This window comes from Zootoca vivipara, chromosome 3 (genome assembly GCF_963506605.1).
Source record: "Zootoca vivipara chromosome 3, rZooViv1.1, whole genome shotgun sequence".
Classification (NCBI taxonomy): Eukaryota; Metazoa; Chordata; class Lepidosauria; order Squamata; family Lacertidae; genus Zootoca; species Zootoca vivipara.
In genome coordinates this window covers 16,218,498-16,241,100 of record NC_083278.1, presented here as the reverse complement: position 1 = coordinate 16,241,100, position 22,603 = coordinate 16,218,498, and the positions used below count along the sequence as shown (strand labels likewise).

General features: G+C 42.3%; 1 protein-coding gene across 2 annotated transcripts in view; it reads left to right on the top strand.

Moving 5' to 3' along the window:
* WDR35 (WD repeat domain 35) overlaps nt 1-20,281 on the top strand; it is a 35,253-nt gene extending 14,972 nt beyond the window's left edge. For both annotated transcript variants that reach the window (XM_060272432.1, XM_060272431.1), the window contains 16 exons: nt 331-475; nt 1,401-1,470; nt 1,733-1,786; nt 3,680-3,789; nt 5,235-5,445; nt 7,518-7,598; nt 7,712-7,848; nt 9,710-9,913; nt 10,918-11,064; nt 11,811-11,943; nt 13,225-13,335; nt 14,176-14,340; nt 16,079-16,219; nt 16,985-17,141; nt 17,512-17,752; nt 18,547-20,281. In XM_060272432.1, coding sequence (XP_060128415.1) covers nt 331-475; nt 1,401-1,470; nt 1,733-1,786; nt 3,680-3,789; nt 5,235-5,445; nt 7,518-7,598; nt 7,712-7,848; nt 9,710-9,913; nt 10,918-11,064; nt 11,811-11,943; nt 13,225-13,335; nt 14,176-14,340; nt 16,079-16,219; nt 16,985-17,141; nt 17,512-17,752; nt 18,547-18,700 — 2,261 coding nt within the window. In that variant the 3' untranslated portion in view covers nt 18,701-20,281. The remainder of the gene's footprint in view (nt 1-330; nt 476-1,400; nt 1,471-1,732; nt 1,787-3,679; nt 3,790-5,234; nt 5,446-7,517; nt 7,599-7,711; nt 7,849-9,709; nt 9,914-10,917; nt 11,065-11,810; nt 11,944-13,224; nt 13,336-14,175; nt 14,341-16,078; nt 16,220-16,984; nt 17,142-17,511; nt 17,753-18,546) is intronic.
* Nucleotides 20,282-22,603: the final 2,322 nt, after the last annotated feature.

The following is a 22,603-nucleotide window of genomic DNA, read 5'->3' as shown; positions in this document are numbered from 1 at the left end:
AAATTCCCGGCACATTTTGTGTTCAGCACATATAGCTCTTTGAACCAGGCCATGAGATTTGTGTTGTTTTTCTTATACCTGGCAATGACACCCAAGGGTAGCCAGTTTCAATTGTTTCCGGACTACAGCTCCTATCATCCCTGACCATTGGCCCTGCTCACTGAGGCTGATTGGAGTTTTACTACAACAACACCTTCAGGTTGACTTACCTGCATGTTGGCTACCCATGCCATGTACACAACCTACTTCTTATCTTGGTCTAAATAAGATTGCACCAAAACATTCAACAGGCCTATTCAATTTGTGCTTCTTGTTTGGATTTTATAATAGCACCACTGTTCGTTATCATGACCAAAACCCAGGTGATAGCAGCTTCAAAAGAAGCATTTTATATCTGGCAGTATCGTGTGGACAAGAAGCTCACTGCGATGGAAATTAATCAGGTCTCACGAACTAGAAAAGAGGGCAAAGAGAGGTTTGTTCTCCAATTTTGCAGCTTCTTTTCCTGTGCTATGTTGTTTAACACCTAGCATTATCTCTGTGACATTTGATTTGCAAGCAAATTCATAAAATAGTTGCTTTGTGAATAATTAATTTGTAAATAATATCTGCCTATATTCCAGGCAGGAAGGGACTAACATCTCTTATTCATCATGCCAAATAGTCTTCATAGCTAATTCACTATAACTCCTTCTGGGACCCTTATTTACACCAATGGATTCTCTTCTTTGATGTCATTCAGATCTTTCATGGCCCACCTCTTATATCTGTTTCTATAGTGCTGTGTATTGGATCCTAAGATAAGTTAGCTTAATGAAGTTCATAGAAGGAAAGTTTCCCATTTTCTTGTTCCTCTACCTCCCTTCTGTTCCCTTTCTGCATTGTATGGGCAGGCCCCCACTGAGTGTCCAGAGAAGCATTTTGGGCGATGCAGGGGGCAAGAAAGGGAAGAGTTCTGCTTCTGTCAAGCTCCTTAAGTTGACTTAGGACCCAAGCCTAATTTTTTGTGTCATACCTGGAATAATAATGGGAAGTTTGGATTATTTTGCTTTGAGAATTTCTCCCAATCAAATTGCCATATTTCATTTCAGTCTGGCACCCCGCTCCCTCCAAAATCCAATCCTCCTTCTGTGCAGTATTTTCCTGCTTGCAAGAGTGCACTGGAGGACGTGCTCTAGACAGAATGACTCCCCACGCTGGGTTTTATTCTTATAGACAGGTTCTTCAGAACCTTTTGCCTTCCTCAACCCTATAACCACTTTTTAAAAAACCTTCCTGCATTAAGAACAACCACAGGAAAACACACACACATTCGGGAAACGAAACATCATGTGCAAGCCCTAAAAAATATCCCTGTACATCAGAGAGTACCAATTTCCTTTTTCCATTTTTCCTTTCAGGATTTATCATGTAGATGATACCCCTTCTGGAGCAGGGGATGGAGTACTTGATTATGCGAAAGCTTTACAAGTAAGTTCTAGTTCTTACCAGAATCTTGTTTGGCCAGTCTGTAAGGAAAGCCGTTTTGAGTTGATGTTTATAATCTGAAAGTGCATTAGATTTCTTCTGTGTTTTTTATTTTTTTTAGAAAATTGCTCGGTCATACAACTCAAAAGAAATATTTTCCCTTCTAAATGTTACCATATTCTTGCTAGCGATTTTGCTCTGTACCTCTGTTTCAAAGAATAAAACTGCTTTTGGTGATTAAACTTGACATCTGATATGGTTTCAGGGAACGAGGGATCCGATTTGTGCAATAACAGCATCTGATAAGACACTTATTATTGTAAGTACCAAATGTGCTGTTTATTTTAATTCATTCATTTATTTAACAATATTTGCATATTCTTTTCCAAGCACACATGGTTCTCTTAACACTGCACAAGAATAAATTTATAGCTGGGCGATATTGCCCTTGCCATGCTGAATCTAAAAGGCTGTACCAGTATACTAGTACACCTCTGGCCAGTCTTGCTGCTGCTGTTCACTGGGAGGTAGAGAGGGAGCAGGGAGGTCGTTGTGGTACAAGTGCGCCAGCAGAGCCAATTGGTGCTCCCACCAATGTATTTCCAATACAGTCATACCTTGGAAGCCGAACGCCTTAGCTCCCAAACAAATCAGCTCCTGAACGATTGAAACCTGGAAGTGAGTGTTCCAGTTTTTGAACGATTTTCGGAAGCCGAACATCTAGCGCGGCTTCCGCAGCTTTGGATTTTGAATGGTTCCAGGAGTCGAACGGACTCCTGGAACACATTCTGTTCGAAAACCAAGATACCACTGTATGCTTCCCTCTCTGCTATCTGCTGGTAAACAGCAGTGATATGACCTACTGGAGGTCAGGTGAGTGTCACTGTCTCACTACACTGTCCACTACTGACTATGCCTCAGGGCATACATGAGAAGGTGGCAAACAGGAGATAAGCTGATCCGAGTCTCAGGCACAAAAGATTATATACAAACAGCAGCCGCAGCTGCTGTCTTCTTGTAGTAAGGTTAAAGCTTACTGGGAAATGATATATAATGAATTGAAAAGGATGTTTAAAATAACCTTGTAAAATAATAATCCAGAAGCTTTTCTTTGGGGAATTATAGGGACAGAACTACCTAAATTGTATAGAAATTTATTTATGTATGCGACTACAGCAACAAGACTGCTACTCGCCCAAAAATGGAAAGAAGCAGAAGTCCCAGCAAAGGAAGAATGGATACAAAAGCTTATGGAATATGCAGAAATGGCAAAACGTACCGGAAGAATAAGAACTCAAGATAACAAACTTTTTATAAAAGAATGGAAATGGTTTATTGACTATTTACAGATAAATTGCAAACATAAAAACATTGGCAGGATTATTGTAATAACTTGCAGTTTCATAAGAGTATATATTTAGAGTAGATAATTAAATGAGCAAATTAAATGAATTTGGATATGCAGAAGATATTAAAAAATAAATTTAAACTGCAGAAAGGGGGAAGTCAAACTTTGAAATGTTAAAGCAGGCATGGGCAAACTCAGCCCTCCAGATGTTTTGGGACTACAAAAACATCTGGAGGGCCGAGTTTGCCTATGCCTATGCCTGTGTTAAAGTGATTGTAAAATTAATTAAATGTATAAATTTGAAAAGTATAAATAAAAACTTTTTTTAAAAAAATGAAGCAAAGGGCTTCAAGCATGAAAGTGAAGGTTCGGTTGTTCACATATGGACACGAAACCTCATGCAACACTGGGGAAGTGAGTGCCTACAAAGGATTTTTTTGCTGTTTTTTGAAAGGGCAAACCTCAACAATAACCTGCGAGAGGGAGACAGATCACTCTGTTCCTCCTCCACCAGCTTCTCTCATGCACCCTGAACTATAGGAACAGCTGAGCAGTGAGGGAAAAGGGGTGGGGCTGCCAATAAAGGGGGTGTGCCTAAGTCCCCTTTCTCTCCACTGCTCAGCGATTCCTGCTCAGCCGCAGCAATTTCAAATGGACTGAAGGGAAGAGGAAGTAGCAGAAATGGGGGTTGGACTAGAGAACCCTCATGGTCCCTTCCAACTCTACAGTTTTATTATTCTCCCAAGCCTTTGGCTCATTCATTTGATAAGACTACTGGTTGCCTACCCGTGGCGTAGATCAGCACATAAAGAAATGTGTGTTATGCTTATTTTTCCTCGCTTCTCAAAAGTTGTTTTTCTCTAGGGACGAGAATCTGGCACCATTCAGAGCTATAGGCTCCCCAACGTTGGTTTGATTCGGAAGTATCTCCTCAACTGTCGGCCTTATCAAATGTCTCTGAATTGCACCTCCAGGTAAGATAGAAGTTTGGTTGTAAAATATATTCTTAACTTTGAGGCGCAATCTTTACCAATTCGGATACATTCTGTTAGCTGAAACATTATTCTAGGGGGCTGAATTTTTTTGTAGATTAGATTACATATTATATTGGAGACAAGAGGTAGCATTCAACCATTTCATCCCATCAATGCAAGGATTTCTGCTTGTGCAATGGGCCATCTCCCCCCTCCTCCACCCATGCCTACCCAAATCTGCTCCAAAGGGTTGGGGGGAATCCCTTAGAATAGAATTGGGGGTGAACAGGAAGAGGAAGGGGGAGAACATTCCATTGCACAGGCAGAAATTCTTGCACTGATGGAATGTTCACAGAGCACTATGTTGGGTACAACCCAAGGCTTTTAATAGACTGGGGGGGAAAGGTGAAAAATTAACTGAAGTGGGGTGGGGGGCAGGTTCCGGCAGATAATGGTGTTGAGAGAAGGGCTTCCCTTCCTCATATTAGCATTCTGCTCTAGTAACTTCCAGATTGGATCATTACAGTGTGTTCTACTCCATGTTGCCCTTGAAGATGATTTGGAAGCTTCCAAGTGGTCCAAAACGCAGCAGCCAGATTATTCATTCTAAAACAGATGCCTCAGCTGCCAGTTTGTTTCCAGGCCCAATTCACGGTGCTCATGTTAGCATTCAAAGCCCTAAAGACTTTGGATGCAAAGATCTGAAAGACCACCTCATTCCTGACAGATCCTCCCAGGTGTTAAGGGTAGTTCTACCCCCCTCAAAAGGTGGGGTGGGGTGGGAGAGGGCATTTTCTGCGGCAGCCCCTAAATTGTGGAATTCTCTATATTCTACAACTTTCAGGGAATGGTGACGATTTGCCTCTTTACCCTGGCCTTTGACACCTGAGATGTGTGTCTTCAGGGCTCATCCTCTTTTTGTAAATATAATAGCTGATAACTGGTTTGTAATTCTGAATTTTAAATTGCTCTAACCTGTCCTGGGATCTGCTGGAGAAAGGTGTATTATAAATTTTAATTATTTTAATTATTACTATGATGTTGAAAGAAACGCCAATTTGGGAATTCATTGTTTACCTGTTAATATGTAGTTCTACCTGTGCTATTTGTGGCTGAAATTCTGGTTTAAGAAATACAGTGGACCCTCTGGATATGAATTTAATTCGTTCCAGGGGTCTGTGCACCCCCCCTGAAAAATCCATATCCAGGGCGCCGCTTCTGCGCACATAGGTGGCATGATAAAGCGCTTCTGCGCATGCACGAGCAGCGAAACCGCGAAAAATACTTCCGGGTTTGCCGCTTTTGCAACCTGAAGTTTACGTTACTCAAGAGTAACATAACCCAAGGGTCTACTGTACCTTCACGGTAAACCATTTCAAATATGAGACAGAAATTTGATAAAGAAGGACTGTTTTTGTTTTCATTCATTCTCCCTTCATTTTCAGCCGTCTTGCTATCATAGACATGTTAGGAATGCTGATTTTCTTTGACTTGGACACCCGAATAACAGACAGTTCAGGAAGCCAAGCAGTAGGTGAACAACTCAAACTGGAACGCAAAGATGTTTGGGATATGAAATGGGCCAGAGATAATCCAGAGCTTTTTGCCATGATGGAGAAAACAAGAATGTATGTGTTCAGAAACTTGGATCCTGAGGTACAGCAATAAGCAATAATTAAATACAAATATTTTAATTGGGAGTCTGCGACCTCCCATTGCATTTTGGGGGGCTGGAATAGGAGGAAGACAGTTGGCGAAGTTCTCTGCAGATCCACTTTGAGATCATATGTTCTTCTAGCACATTGTTTGTCACATATATTCCTTGGTTGATTGACTAGGAGTTTTTGTCAAGCTGGAAGCAAAGTGAAAATAGGTGGAAATTCAACAGGGATTAAGGGAACAAAGTGATTTTGGGGTGGGATGCCTCTCCCCCTTCCCTCCACCCCACCTTGCTCCTCGTGGAGCTCTTGGATCATTACGGTGGAACAACTACATAAGTAGTAGTAAAAATACTGGGTCACACCAAAGTTTCATCTAGTCCAACATTCTGTCTCTGAGAGTGGCTAGACAGGATCCTCTGGAAGCTTTCAAGCAGAGTATTATATATTTACTATTTAATTATCATCATCAATATTTTTACAAAATGATCGGACTTCTCACCATCCCAGTCTCAAATCAGCTTACAACGATTTTTTTAAAAAAACATACAAAACTTAAAATGTAAATTAAACCTCAGAAATGAAAACAAAAGAAAATCAGAAAATTTTAAAACCTCAAAGAAGCATTCCTGATGTGAAGACTTCCTTAAATAAAATGGGTTTAGCCAGGCATCTGAAACTCATCACAGACAGTGAATATCCTACTTCTTACTAGTGGGAGAGTTGGGCCCACAACACTGAAAGCATGACTTCTCACTGACCCATGTTATGCTTCTGGTCCCTGGGGAAACCACTTATAATGAAGGTGATGAAGATCCCTATTACTGATCGCAAGCACCTAATATTTAAATGTTGTTATTATTAGTATTTTATTTGAACCCTACTCATCTGACTGATTTCCCCCAGCCACTCTGGTCAGCTTCCAACAGATACAAGAACACAATAAAACATCAAACATTAAAAATTAAAAAAAAAATCCCTATACATGACTGCCTTCAAATGTTTTCTGAAAGTTGTATAGTTATTTATCTCCTTGTCATCTGGTGGGAGGGTGTTCCACAGGGCGGTTGCCTCTACTGAGAAGGCCCTCTGCCTGATTCACTGTAGCTTCACTTCTCGCAGGGAAGGAACTGCCAGAAGGCCCTCAGAGGTGGACCTCAGTGTCCAGGCTAGACAATTGAGGTGGAGACACTCCTTCAGGTATACAAGGCCGAGGCCATTTAGAGCTTTAAAGGTCAGCACCAGCACTTTGAATTGTGCTTGGAAACATACTGTGAGCCAATGTAGGTCTTTCAGGACCGGTGTTAATGGTCTCGGCGGACACTCCCTGTCACCAATCTGGCAGCCGCATTCTGGATTAGTTGTTGTTTCCGAGTCACCTTCAAAGGTAGCCCCACGTAGAGCGCATTGCAGTAGTCCAAGCGGGAGATAACCAGGGCATACACCACTCTGGCAAGTGGGTCCTTTAGGACCGGTGTTTTACGGTCACCAGCCTAGCTGCCGCTAGATGAAGTGCCTTTGTACTTGCAGTTCTCTGAAAATTGAGATATCTTCCATGAATTTATCTGAGAGTTGCTTAAAGTCATCTTAACCTTAAAAGATGTCACACCTTGGTTAATTAGAGTTTAGAAAATGTTACAAGCCTCTCTGTAGTCCCTGCTGTTAAGTCTAAAAGCTTCAAATGATGTAGCTGTTCTCTGTAGGAATGGTGTTCCGGCCCCTTGAGGATTTAAACTGCAAATGCAGAAACAACAGCAATAATAGGTTGACGCTTTCTGAAAGCTGCAAGGAGCTCCACAGGCTTCCCTCTGCATTTCGCAAATACAGAGGGAGCACAGATATGAGGTTGCGTGAGTAAGATAAATAAAGTAGGCAGGAAAACCGGTGATAATATTGCCAAAGTCTACAATCCTGTGCACAATTAACAGCACAATTAAGTCTCTGATTTTAGTGGGATTTGTTTCCTAGGAAGTGTACATAAGATTGCGTCCTAAATGGCATTGAAATTTGTGCCTGAAATGCTGCCGGATAATTTTGATTTGCTGATTATATGGTAACTTGTATTTTAAGGAACCCCTTCAAACGTCCGGATACATTTGCAACTTTGAAGATTTAGAAATTAAATCTGTTTTACTGGATGAAATATTAAAGGTAAATTTTAGATTCCCCCCCTTCTAAAAACATTCCATGTATACGATTTACAAAACAGTGGTTTTCAATGGAAATGAGCAGCCACTAAACTTATTTTTTTGTGTATTTTACAGAATCCTGAACATCCTAATAAGGATTGCATTCTTAATTTTGAGATTAGATCACTACGAGATGCACAAGCGATTGTAAATAATGCAGGCATTGCAGAGTCTGCCCAGTTCATTGAAGAAAATTCGCATCCAAGGCTTTGGTAAAATTCCATTTTTTTCTAGGTTTTCTTTCCTAGTTAGAGGGATTATATTCTTATGGCTTTTCAGGGTTAAATCTAGGTTAATAAAACAGGTTTTATTAGCTGAGGATTTGGACTGGTATCTGTTATATAGGAAAATAATCTCAGCGGGTGGCACTCTGGGTTAAACCACAGAGCATAGGGCTTGCCAATCAGAACGTCGGAGGTTTGAATCCCCGCAACAGGGTGAGCTCCCGTTGCTTGGTCCCAGCTCCGCCAACCTAGCAGTTCGAAAGCATGTCAAAGTGCAAGTAGATAAATAGGTACCCCTACAGCGGGAAGGTAAACAGCGTTTCTGTGCACTTCTCTGGTTTGCCAGAAGCGGCTTTGTCATGCTGGCCACATGACCTGGAAGCTGTACGCCGGCTCCCTCGGCCAATAACGTGAGATGAGCGCCACAACACCAGAGTTGGTCACGACTGGACCTAATGGTCTTTACCTTTCATCTCAGTTTGATGTGAAAACATCCAATAGTAATAAGATCTGCTGGCTAAATTTGACCCCCTTTGAAGGTCAAATATAAACATTTGCTGCTCATGATATGTCAAAAGTGTAAATAGGTCGTGTAAGAATTGGTGCATGCAAAAGGACACTGAAGATCATGTGATACATTTTCCTTCTCAATCCTCAGGCGGCTTTTGGCCTGCAACATGGGTAGGTAAGCTGTTTCAGCAAGCCCAGGTAGCCTATTTTAAGGGAGAGATAGAAAAGAACCAGAGAGCAATGGAGAAGTTAGATGGGGAACCTTCAGAAAGGAGCAGCCCATCTAGGCGATAGCTGAGGCAACCTTTTGCTGAAAGACAGAGGACATTCCCACCAAGCAAAAGGCAGCAGGAGGTCAGAGGAACATTTGGGCCGTCACTGGAGATGCAACTCCAATTAAAGCTCCAAAGAGCCCCAAGCCATACCTCTGCCCTGCCTGGACAGATGCCAACCACAGAAACGCCTGGCACGTCCAAAAGCAGGTTCATATGGAAAGAGGCAGTCCTTGAAGTACTGCGGTCCTGAACCGTTTAAGGCTTTATAGGTCAAAACCAGCACTTTGAGTTGGGCCCGGAAACTAATTGGTAGCCAGTGCAGTTGGACCAGGATCGGTGTAATAGGCTCAAACCGTCTGGCTGAATTCTGCACCAGCTGAAGTTTCCAATCCGTCTTCAGAGGCAGCCTTATGTGTAACACATTGCCATAATCTAACCTTGGGGTTACCAGAGCATAGACAACAGTAGTTAGGCTATCGCTGTCCAGATAGTGGCATAGCTGAGCCTCGAGTGACAGCAAAGGATTCAGAAGTACCCCCAAGCTACGAACATTTGACCTCCTGTCCTCCCCTTCCACGGTTTCCATATTTACCCTTGAATGATACATATTTCACATCACTTCCCTTCCTCTTTTGCCCTCCCAGGATTCCAAGAGATTGGCACTCGTTCCAGGAATTCAGGAGGCCTCAGTCTCTCTCCCATAACCCATCTAGAGATACAGACAAGCAAAGGTGTTCACACAGCAACTTCTCCCGAATTGGATATATCACTGTCCTCTCAGGGTTTTAGATGTCCTTCTCAAATAAGCTTAGATTTTTCCATCAGGGATGATGTGAAACCTTTGGAGGTTTCTGGGTATTGCAGAGACCCTTCATCTGCACACCCAAAGCTTTTCTCACCCCCCCCCCCCAAACCACGAGATCTTTTGGGCGTCGCATCCACCTTCTCCTCTTCTCTTCCATATACTGCTTTGGCTCCTTCTGCAATTCGGCCAAGAATATTTGTTAAGCCTGTTCCTTATGAAGCTGTTTTTTCCAGGTAAGACATCTGTGTTCTTTATACAGGCGACTGTTGGCTGAAACAGCTCTCCAGAGATTGGATCTTGACACTGCTGAGCAAGCATTTGTGCGCTACAAAAATTACCAAGGTATCAAGTTTGTCAAGCGTCTTCTCAACCTCCAGAGTGAATTACTGAGGCAAGCCGAAGTGGCAGTTTACTTCGGCAAATTTGAAGAAGCTGAAAGGATGTATTTGGACATGGACAGAAGGTAATTTTCTAGGATAAATTTGAATTGACAAGAGAATCCCCTGAGTGCACAACAGCACAATTGATCGTGGGAGAGCTGTTTAGAGCTGTTTCTCTTGAGTGAGTCAATTTAGGAATTGTGAGCGCCGCACAAGCCATATTGCGTTTCTAAATTTCAAATCCACATAACTCAAAAGGGGGAAGACCAATGAAAAAAGAAAATACTAGGCATGGGGACAGAACTGAGAAGTGATGCAGGTACAGACTAAAACATCTGTTTGAGGCCTAGTAAGCTGCCTTGGGGGTGATGCTGTGCATTTATGTAACACTTTACAGTGTTCAAAGCAATTCCAAACATGCTCTTCCTCATCTTTATAGCAACCTGATATGAGGCAGGCCAGTATTGTTCCAGGTACGGGCTGAGGTTTAGCAAGAATAACTCGCCAAAAGCCACCCGTTCACTTCATGGTTGAGATACGATTTGAACATTTTGGTCCACAGCTCTGTACTTTAAGAAACCTACAGGGCTGGGGGGAGAAAGAATGTGAAAGGAGTGAGTATAATGGAGTGAATTTGGAGTGAGAAGAGTGAGTTTTTTTCTTTCTTTTTGAAGGCAGTGGGAGGGAATTAACTATGCCAACTCTCAGGCTGACATAGTTTCTGGCTCTGTTTGAGAGGGTGCAGACCCTTGGCCATCCTTGACACACACCTGAATCACCCCATCTTTGGCCCTGCCACCAAAGGAGGAGCGCCAGCAGGACAACCATGGCAGTGGAAATCTTCGTCACCATCCCAGCATGGTGGCAGAAAGTGCTGTCCCCTGTGGAGAAGGAGTTCTGTGATACCTTTCCGCCCACAGAATGTCCTCCCAGGGACCATTGAATGTAGAATGTTTTTGTTTCATAAGCCACCTTGAGACGCTTCTGCCTTTTAAAGGTGATCTAAATGTACTTTTAAATGAATAAAGGATTTTAGAATTGGCTCTCTGTATTTCATGAAGCTGCATTTTTGGTTTTATATTTGCAGAGACCTTGCCGTTGATTTGCGAATGAAACTAGGGAACGGATTTCGAGTGGTGCAGCTTTTGCAAACGGGCTCGGGACACGGAGATGACAGTCTCCTTGAAATGGCACACAATGAAATTGGGGACTACTTTGCTGATAGACAGAAATGGTATGTTCATAACTTGACACTATAAGTGACAATTGCTGCCTCCTGTCCAAACTGGGGACTTAATTAGTTTCTTTTATAGTTTTTTTTAATTGCCTTATGCAGGGAATGGATATCGAACAACGTTTAACCTCCATGTAACTCTCTGATTGATGAATTAGTTACATTAATTAATGAATTTATTTGATGATATTGTACAGTATCATCAGTTATATGAAATGTTAAAAACAGACAGGAAAAAATGGTTTTGAATGTATGTTTAAAGAAGACTGGAAACTGTTTACTGAAAGTATGGGTGAAAATTGTGTTTATAAAAAAAATGCTGTTAGCATTAAGAAAAATTCAGCAGTGTCAATAAGTTTTGATGGATGTAACAATGGATTACTGAATGGTTTAGTTCATTTAAAATATGCAGGGATGTGTGGTATGCAAAATGAACCGCAAAAAGAGAAGGGAAATCAGTGATTTAAGGTTGTTTAAATGAATATTTTGAAATGTAAATGTGTGTGTGTGTGTGTGTGTAGAGTGAATTTATTTGAAAGAGACACAAAAAGCATTCCGTTTTGAAAACTTAAGCATAAGATATATTCTGTGGTTTCCCTACTTCGTTGCTGGTGCAATTATTGATCCTTTTGTAGCACTGACCTTAGGAAATTAAACACATTGACAATCTGACAACAGCAAGCAGGTAATGTTAACAGATAATCAGAGATGTGGTTTCTCTCCCACCCATGCCCAACTTCTTATAGGACCAATGCCGTGCCATATTATGTACAAGGCAGAAACCATGAACGTTTGGCTGAATGTTACTATATGCTGGAAGACTATCAAGCGCTAGAGGATTTAGCTAACTCACTTCCAGAAAACAACAAATTGCTTCCTGTAAGTATGGAAAGCTACTTATTGCGAATTCACATCCTCAGGCTGTAATCCTGTACATGACTACCTGGGACTTAAGAACATACGAAGAGCCTGCTGGATCAGGCCAGTGGCCCATCTAGTCCAGTTTCCTGTTCTCGCAGTTGACAGCCAGGCACCTGTCGGAAACCCACAAGCACTCTCCTCTCCTGTGGCTTCCAGCAGCTGGTGTTCAGAAGCATTGCTGCCTCCAACTGGAAGCAAAGCATAGCCATCTGAGTAAACATGCAAAAGATGACGTTTTGTGGGAGGGCTACAGCATCGCTCATCTCTGCTTGTTCCAGTAGCACAAGCATTTTTGCTAGCCAGATGGAACAACCCCTCCTCTCCTCCCCCCTTCATAGTGTTCTGGGGGTTCTCCCCAACCCTCCAAGGTGGATTTTGGGGGGAGAGAGGGGGGTGGAAAGCCCTGTTGCACCAGCAGGAATGTTTGTGCTGGTTTCTGCTAGCATGCCAGGTTAGTTCAATGTAGGCCTACGGTTCTGCTTGTCAGAACAACCTGACTTCATCCAGCAACTAACCACTGGTTTACACAAATCAGATCCTTTATGTTATTCATCCTAAACCACATTTTGAGTTTTAGAAGACTGTAACAACACACACATCTTTGATAGAGTGTCGTGTGTGTGTGTGTGTGTGTGTGTGTGTGTGTGTGTGTGAGAGAGAGAGAGAGAGAGAGAGAGAGAGAGAGAGAGAGAGAGAGAGAGAATGATATTTAACACAAAAGTATCCTTGGTCATGTTCTTTCTCAACACTCTTCAGAGCTCTAAATTTTCTAATACCAAACCCCGGTAGAAAGAATGTCAGCTGTAAAAAAATTTTTTAAAACAGACACAAGAAGAAAAGTGGCACATTGTTATCATAAGGGGGGGGGGAGTATATCCCAGCTGATCGCTGAATTAAATTTTATTGATGTGCCTAAAATATGGAGAAGATGGTAAGGACGTTAGAGTTTCTGCAAGTTACTACATATGGTAACGATATTGTGCTTCTGCATCCATCAAATGAACAGATGCATCTGACAAAGTAGTCTCCTTGTTAGCATATGTCATGGTGAATTTATTAGTGTTGAAGTATCTGCAGTTGGTATCTGTAGTTTAGACAATACAGACATGGGGTGATAGCCAATTTAGTCATGCTCAGAGCAGATCCATTAAAGTCAGGATATACTCTTGAGTGCAACTGAATTGGCAATCACCCTAATAATGCTCTGCAGTATAATTATGCTTTTGGTGTCTCCTGCAGGACATAGCCCACAAGTTCGTTACTGTGGGTATGTGTGAACAAGCTGTAGCAGCCTTTCTCAAGTGTAACAGACCCAAGGATGCAGTAGATATCTGTGTAAATCTCAACCAGGTAACAATATAAGCCCAGTTGCTGAACTGGAAGGTTGTTTGCACATTAATTTCATTCTAATACCTAATAGTGGTTCATTCTAATATCATTTCCCCCCAATAGCCAGAATTGCTTTTACATAATAACCTCTAATAATCAACTGATTTGTACTGACCAGCTGCTTACATCCTCCTATGCTCTGTGTCTGAGGGCCAAGCCACAAATTGCATAAGAGATTTGAAATCAGAACTCCCAGCAGCCTTTTAATTTTCCTAAAAGCAGCTGGCAGAGTGGAGGAACACAATTCAGATCAGGACTTACAACAATGTAGATGTTGCGATGGAAGGTGTTTCTACTTTCCCTTGTGCCAGTTCCAATTCCCTTATGCAGACTCCCCACGCTGCTATTATCTGCCTTGGAATCTAGGCAGGTATTTTGGTAATTAGCACAGGCGAAGGGATTAGACCAGCCTCTACATAGCTCCCTCTTGATTTCAAACAATGTGATATATTATTATATCCTGATGTTGAAAACCAGATATTGCCCAGTGCTAGATGTGGCTCTCTGCCCAAAAGTGGTTCCTCACCCTGATGCATAGAGTCTTTCAGAAACTTGGGCAGTGCAACACCTTTATCTAGCACTGTTTTGCCACTGAGAGTACCAACAGAAGCTACATTGATTCTGTCCCTGAGTTGTGTCCCAATATTCCACCACAATAGGTTTTACCAGTGGCCTCAAAGCCCTAAGGCCTGAACCAATTTTCTCCAGCAGCAGAGCTCTTTTGCTTGAGAGAGTGGACCTTTGATATATATATTTAAAATTGTATTTAATTGACTTAACATTTGTTACCTTTGCTTCTAGTGGAGTAAAGCTGTTGAACTGGCTAAGCAACACAATATGAAAGAGATTGGCTCTCTGCTAGCTAGATATGCATCTCAATTATTAGAAAAGAACAAGCCCCTTGATGCTGTTGAGTTGTATCGTAAAGCCAACTATTTCTTTGACGCTGCTAAGCTCATGTTCAAGGTACGGTTATTGTGGATGAACTGTCCAATATATGCATGCATTTTTTGATAATATGCAATGCTAATTAATTAAGACGATTTACTTTTTATATAGGAGCTTTTGGTTTAACTTTGCACAACGATGCTGCTTCTGTTTCTGGGAATAAATGTATTCATTTCTAATTGTATGCTGTAGCTTTTATCCAGTGAAGCATTTTATCTGGGCTTTCAAGCACACAGGTGTGCATGGCATGTATTTTCTGAACAGCAGCTCCTCACTGTGTGTGAGAGACTTTAGCCACACACTTCTCTAGATGAGAACTTACAAACACATAATCGGTATACTAAGGCTTCAATATTTTCAGCAATACATCAGTAGCTCAATACATTTAAGTTTCAAGTGAAGATTACTACTTTGGCCTCTTACCGAAGGAAAGCTGCACAGAACTGCAGCTTGTATCTAATATGTTTGTTACTTTTTTGTTTCAGGTTTTGTTGTTGTTGCTGTTGTAAAAAATGGAGTTTATATCCTGTTCATATTTAAAAGGGAGTGGTATTTTGCATTTGGGGTGAAAACATGGGTTGCATCCAACCAAGTGTAAGGGTTAGGTAGGTTCCTTCCTATCCACCCTGTTCCCTCCTATTGAATGCCAGCAGACCCACAACAACAGAGTGGGATGGGGCATTCACGGCTGCTGCATTGCTCAAAATTAGCTACTACCCATCAGTTGACATCTTTAAACCAGCTGAAGCTTAAGGTAAAGGTAAAGGGACCGCTGACCATTAGGTCCAGTCATGGACGACTCTGGGGTTGCGGCGCTCATCTCACTTTACTGGCCGAGGGAGCCGGCGTACAGCTTCCAGGTCATGTGGCCAGCATGACTAAGCCGCTTCTAGAGAACCAGAGCAGCACACGGAAACGCTGTTTACCTTCCCACTGGAGCGATACTTATTTATCTACTTGCACTTTGATGTGCTTTTGAATTGCTAGGTTGGCAGGAGCTGGGACCGAACAACGGGAGCCCACCCCGTCATGGGGATTTACCTTGATACTATTGGCCAGTGGGAGGGATCATCCCTGAAGAGCCCAGGAGAGGGTCAATCAGCTTTATAAAAGGGCTTTGCGGGCTCCATCAGTTCTTTGGAAGAACTGCAGCTGGCTAAATGTCAAAGGTGCCTCTTGGACTGGAGAGCCTCCTCAACCAAAAGTGACAGAAGAAACTTTGATCCTGTCCTGTTTCCTCTCCTCTTGTGGGGTAGCCAGCTGCCATGGGAAGTACAGCGCAGTGGTCAGGCATGGTGGAGCGATGCCACTCCACCGCACTTCCAACAGCGGCATTGCTGCCACTTACCAGGGCAGTGGCGAGGTTGGGCTGCCAGGGAGCACCAACAGGAGTGATAGATTGGTTCTGTCAGTGCGCTTGCACACATCCAACTTCACCCCCAGGAAATTGCATCTCCCCAGGAAGCAGCAGCAACACCATTGTTGGATGGGCAACAGAGCATTACTCTTCCACCATATCGGCTGCTTCCAAAAGTGGTGATGCAGCTGCTCTTGCCTTTTTCCAGCAGGGTAAAGGGGAAGACGATCAGTAGCAAGATTGGCTGGGGATTATAAATAAGGTATAAATTGCATATTGTGTCATACTTTCTATTTCATGAGCCTTAGGCTTTCACTTTCAAACTGTAGAGAGAAAACAAAAATAAAATCATTATTATTTTTTAATGGTGCATTTCTTTTGAAATTTCTCTTTAAAAAGATTGCAGATGAAGAGGCTAAAAAGAGGACCAAGCCTTTGCGTGTTAAAAAGCTCTATGTGATGTCAGCTTTACTCGTAGAACAATATCACGAACAAATGAAAAACGCGCAGAGAGGGAAAGTCAAGGGGAAAGTTTCAGAGGTATGGTGCCTGATCGCCCACCAAACATGAAAGCAAGTCGTACCTTTTCAAGACGACGTTTTTGAAAAATATCTCTAGGACAGATGGCAACAAATCGATCTTTCTCATATATTTTTTAAAAATTGCTGTTCACAACAGTATGTAGAGAATAGTTTCGCAAAGGTAAAAGATCCAGAAAAGGGTTTTAAGGGTTACAGGAAGGATAGCCGCAGAAGCCCCATGCTGTCATTTCCTCTGCTAACAACTCCGGTAGAAGAGCTCACCCGAAAAAATCCCAGCGACACATCTCACTTAGCAAGCAGGAGAAAGGGCAACCTTTGCTGCCATTTCATTGTGCACAGCGCCTCCTCCTCTTGTTGAACAGGCCCCACACACCTGTCAGAATTGGCTCACTGAGGGTCAGAGGGGATTAAAGGCCACTGGCCACATCTAGTTTCTCACCTGTGGAATATGGGAAAGCCAATCTCTGCATCAGAGCTCCACATCCAAACAAATGTGTTTGGTTTTAGGATACACATAATACCTCTATTCAGTGAGTGTGAGTTTGGAGGAGGTAACTTAATTGTTATTTAAGAGCTCTCTGCACTTCATGCTTTGCTGCTATATTCAAAAGACATTGACAATGGTATTGCGTACATTGTTTGAAATTCACTTTGAAGCAGCCATCTTCACTAGTGAAAACTGAAAATGGGCATTATAAATTAATAGCATCGACAACTATTTTGCCTTCATGCTTTCTTCTCTCTCTTCTGTCTTTGCTTCCAGGCTACTTCAGCATTAGCTGGTTTGCTCGAGGAAGATGTTCTCTCTTCAGACAGTCGCCTGATCGATAACGCTTGGCGAGGAGCTGAGGCTTACCATTTTTTTATACTTGCCCAAAGGCAGCTTTATGAGGGTTATGTAGATACAGCAATGAAGACTGGTAGGATTACTTGTTTTTATGGATCGCTGGGTAGTTTGGTTTAAGATCCATCATTTGTGGGATTCCAAAAGCTTTTGAATGGATTAGACATACTTCGGTCTTGCAGTTCAATGCCACTACGACAGCTCTAATGTTCTCAGAAGCTCCCACCTACTAAAGCATTTTCTTGTTTAACTGGAGGAGCCGATCCATGCATGCAGCTCCATTTTGTTTGCACCAAACCATTCCCATTAGCACAAAGGGAACTTTCTGTACAAAGAGTGTGGATCAGGGTGAATGAATTAAAATAACAGGATTTATGTACTACCGTACTACTGCCTATTTTAGTGTAGCAAGCAAGTATGCTGAGATCTCGTTCTCTTTTTTGCAGCCCTTCACTTGAGGGATTATGAAGACATCATTCCTGCAGTAGAGATCTATTCCCTGTTGGCTCTTTGCGCATGTGCCAATAGAGCCTTTTCTATCTGTTCAAAAGCTTTTGTTAAACTGGAATCTTTGGAAAACTCTCTCCCAGACCAGAAGCATCAGTATGAAGAGCTTGCCCTGCAGATATTCACAAAACACTTTCCTAAAGATAACAAGAAGTCAGAGTTGGAGGGTCTTCTTGAAGAGTAAGATTCCTGCTTTTATTCCCATTGTGGCTAAAATAGAATTTATGTTGTCTCTGAGCCGAATGTTGCTAAAAGTAGCTATGCTGTATGTTGCAATTCATGTTTAATTTTTGATAGAGGCTGAAACTCGAATTCATTCCTTTTCATTAGTAGCACCTGGACAAGTGGTCGCTTTTAATTGGAAATTTGCTAAACCACATGACAAAATGCAATAGTGCAACTGGTTTGGGAATCTCTCTTTTTAGCTTAGTTTGCTTAGTATAAAAGTAACAAGGCATGAGCTTCAAGGATGTTCAAATTTGACCACTGAGTATTGAAGTTGATTCATAAACCACTGGAAATTTCAATACAATACTCAGCCCTTTGTGTTGTTCTCACTAATAAGATGTTTCTGACATATCATGACTAAATCTGCTAATAGTTATCATATATCTGTCTTATGATAACCAGCTATGCACCAGGAGAATATGCACATATTTTTTTCCATGTAGATGCAAACTTTCTCTTCTTCTTTCATTCCCTTATATTTTTGCTTTATCTATTTCCCTTCTGTTTTCTTCTTTTTCATTCTTTATCCTTGCTTGCTTAAGATATTTACAATGTTTTACAAATCGAATAAGTTTTATACTGTAATTTTTCTAAATTAAAAAATAAATAGCTGTACACTGGTGCTGTGAACAAACATAGCTTTGAATGGAACTGATCATATTTTACTAGCAATATCACTGTTGAATATGAGGGACGCTCATTCAAAAAGATAAAAATAAAATTCCACTTTGTGTTTCTTTTAACAGGGGAGAAGGGAAGCTCCCAACCTGTGTTGCTACAGGAAGGGCCATCACAGAGTATCAGTTTTGGATGTGCAATATTTGCAAGCACTGTGTACAAGCCCAAGAAATCAGCAATTACAACTTCTGCCCTCTCTGCCACAGCTCAGTGGCCTATTAATCATAGGGAAATGTCTGCACTGTTATCGGTATGCACAAGTGCAAATGTATGCAGTATGAAATGCTTAGAAACCCTGTTGAGGTTGTTATGGTGGGAATAAACAGAGAAACAAAAGCTATCTAATATTTCGCCCATCCTCTGCAGAGTTGAACTATTCCAAATCCTTTCTTTAAAATAGCCTCAGCCTGGGAAAACAGTGGATTTTATTGTTGTTGTTGTTATTATTATTATTATTATTATTTTAGTGTAGCTGAATAGCTTCCAAAAAGATTTGTAGGGGGTCGGTGGAGGTGAAGTCTTAAAGGAAAGGATTTTGTGATGGGGAACCAATGTAAAAAATAGCATTGATTTTATGACAATGACAATAACAACAAAAATCTAGCATGACTTTCGCACTTTGGTAAAAATGTCCTAATCCAATTACATTTCACATAAAATTATTGCACAGATGTCCCTTTCTAAGCACAATACTGAAAAGATTACTGAGATTTAAACATGGGTATCATGTTTATCCAAAGGAGCATGCATGGATCAATTATTGCTGTGACCCACACCATGAACTTACGGAAGTTTGTTATCTAAACCAGGCATCGGCAAACTCCGGCCCTCCAGATGTTTGAGACTACAATTCCCATCATCCATGACCACTGGTCCTGTTAGTCCCAAAACATCTGGAGGGCCGGAGTTTGCCTATGACTGATCTAAACAGTTAAAAAGCAATTGGTAGGCTGTGTCCATCTAAAAAAACTTCAGTGATCCAGTCTGTGCCAAGAGACAACATATGCTACTGCAGCCTTGGCACAGCTTAGTCAAATCATATGCTCTATCAGCACCTTAAAACTCAGTCGGATATGCCAGGACCACAATTGCTGGAGGAGGGACCTTAGTTCTGTGCAAAAGCTCAGGTTCTGCGTGCAACCCTTTGCCATTTCAAATAGCATGTGATCTCCCATGCACCCAGGCAGGCTTGCAGGAGCCAATCAGAGAATGCTGCATAGACCCTTCTCCCTGCCAGCCTGTGGCGACCATCCCACCCCTTTCACCTGATAGGTTATCATTCAGCGGACTTCATTGTCTGTTCCTTCCCCACAAACTGACGGCCCCATCCACCACTGCACCCAATCCACATGTGCATGAAATTGCACCTCCTCCTCTGCAGAGTTACATGGGCCATACCTCAAGTTTCAGCGCTGCTTGCAATTAATCCTGCAGTTCTCCGGCAAGTGTATCTTTGAGTATAGGAATGCAATCTCAATTCCTCCTGGACCAATTCCTTCTGCAGCACCAGCGGCAGCAGTTGCAAAGAGCTATGGGAAATACAGAAGTGGCAAAAAATGTACCGAGAAGAAACCACGTGCGTCAACCGACTTTATCACTTTAGAGGTCAATAAAAAACATATTTACCTGGACATTTAATTATATATATGCAGGTGTAGCAGTTCTTTTTAGCGTTCTGCTTCTGTATGGGAAAACGTGTATTATTTTGTAACAGTGAACCACTTTGTGGACTAAAATGGTTATGGATAACGCCAATATGGTTATTTGTTTCTTAAGGAAATAAATTATTGTATTTCTTTAATATTCCTGCAGCATATTGCCTTTTTGCCAGCATGTGGTCAAGATAGTTTCAGCCAAAGGTTGTCTCTCCAAACTCCTCTGCAAGTCTCTGGCCTCCTCCAAGCACCTTCTCCAGCCTCCTCTTCCACCTTCCAAGTTCCTCCCATCTCTTCTGCTCCCAAACACTCTCAATGGCTGCTGGGATTGATGGCTGTTTTATCCCATGCATGTCTTTTTTGTGCCATTTTTTATTCCCTCCCCCCATGCATGCCCCCAGCAGTAGCCATTTTGCTAGTGGGGGTGCCCCTGCGAGTAGCTTCTGCCCACCCAACACTTGACTGTATTGGGATACTCCTTGCAGGCTTGATTTCTCTGCCAATAGCAAATATTCCCCGCTATCAGAGTCAGGCAGGGCTGAGCAAAGGGTGGCACTGTGGTCTAAACCACTGAGCCTCTTGGGATTGCCGATCAGAAGGTCAGTGATTTGAATCCCCACAACAGGGTGAGCTCCCATTGCTCCGTCCCACCTCCAGTTTGAAAACACGAAGTGCAAGTAGATGAATAGGTACCGCTGCGGTGGGAAGGTAAACGGCATTTCCGTGCGCTCTGCTTTCCGTCAGGGTGTCCTGTTGCACTAGAAGCGGTTTAGTCATGCTGGCCACATGACCCAGAAAGCTGTCTGGACAAACGCCGGCTCCCTCCGCCTGAAACCCCATAGTCGCCTTTGACTGAACCGTCCAGGGGTCCTTTACCTTCTTGCCTCTCCAGCATGGCGGATCAGGGATTTGTATTGCTCCACCTCTGTTTGCTGTTGTTGCTATCATCATCATCCTCTTTGGTAACATGTTGTAGTTCTGTAATAGTGGTGAATTTCTTTACTTCTAAAATGTTTTTGGAGAATATTCAAAAACTAAAGGAGGGGCATCGTGCAGAATTCAAGGGTAGGTCACTCTTCCTCGATAGACAATTCCCTGGCAGTTTGTTTGCTCTTGCCAAGTAATAGCTAAAGCACATTTATGTATCCCTAATTACAGTCCTCACCACCCAAGCCATACACATTTGGTTTCCAGTCTGTCAGCATTTCCATTACACCCCCCCACCCACACACCTCCCAGAGGTCAATAACTTAAGCCATTAAAAAACTGCATCAGCAGGAAATGTGATATACAGGCTACCTAAGCCGCAATTCCTTTCCCCCCTACTCCATGAAAGAGGAGAAATATTTTTTGCTTTCCGTAATTTATGGCAAAACTCTTGTCATCTGCTATCTTCAAATTGGCCTGCATCCTGAAATTAAGCTGTTGGAGGCCGTCTGTCAGTAGCTAAACACTCACCCACAATAAATAAGGAGCCAAAATATAACCGTCGGCTTGTTGAACGGGCAGCCATTAATTGCATAGGTTATTCATCCTTTAATAGAAAAAGTTGAATTAAGCTTTAGTTTAAAAGCGCCAATTAAATTCTGAGACAGTAAAGGAGTCATTACTCTCCCTTCCCTGGCCTCAGGAAGAGTGAATAGATTTTCTACTTGTTAAACTTGACGGTCTCCACCAAAATAAAACACAGGCTCAGAGCCACTAAATCACAAAACCCTATCGTTAGTTGTGCTGACTTTCAGCTCACAGTTGATATACCCATTCCAGGAGCCTTATTAAAGAAACACGATGGCAAATAATCAACGCTGAATCTTGGCTCTATATACCAAATGTGTTCAATTAAACAAGGCTATGGGCATGCATCTGAAATAAGACAGTGGGTTGGGTCCTGGCAGCAGATTAAATCCTTATCTTCCCCCACTTCTGTGGGCCAAGCTTGAAAGGTATGGAGGGATACTCGCCTGTCAATCACTTGACATCACTTTTGAATTCAGGAGACCCATTTTCACCCAGACTTTGAAATTAGACTGTCCATGGTGCTTTGAAGGCCCGACAATCAGCTTGGCTACTGGGGCTTCAAAACGCCACAAGCTGCTCTTCTCAAGCACTGCAAATCAGCAGTCAGTTTGCAAAGAGCCACACAGGGCACTTTGCATATATGATGTTGGGTGTAGGTCAGGTGGGTCTTGCAGGCCCTATTATGGTCCTTGCCCCCTTGCCTACAACAGTTCTATGGTGGACCCCACCTGGTATCAGTACAGATTAAAGTTGCTCTCTTACTGGAGTGGAGATTAGAGGAATAATTTCAGGGGGAAGCTGATGGGGTGGGAGCTACCTCAGAGGCAGGAAAAAAAGAAAATGCTGGAATGGAAAATTCTTCCACATTCCAGATTTTTCTTTTTCTTTTCACCTCCAGGGAAAGAGGTAGTGCCTATTTAGAAGTACAGCTCATTAAACTCGGCATCACTTA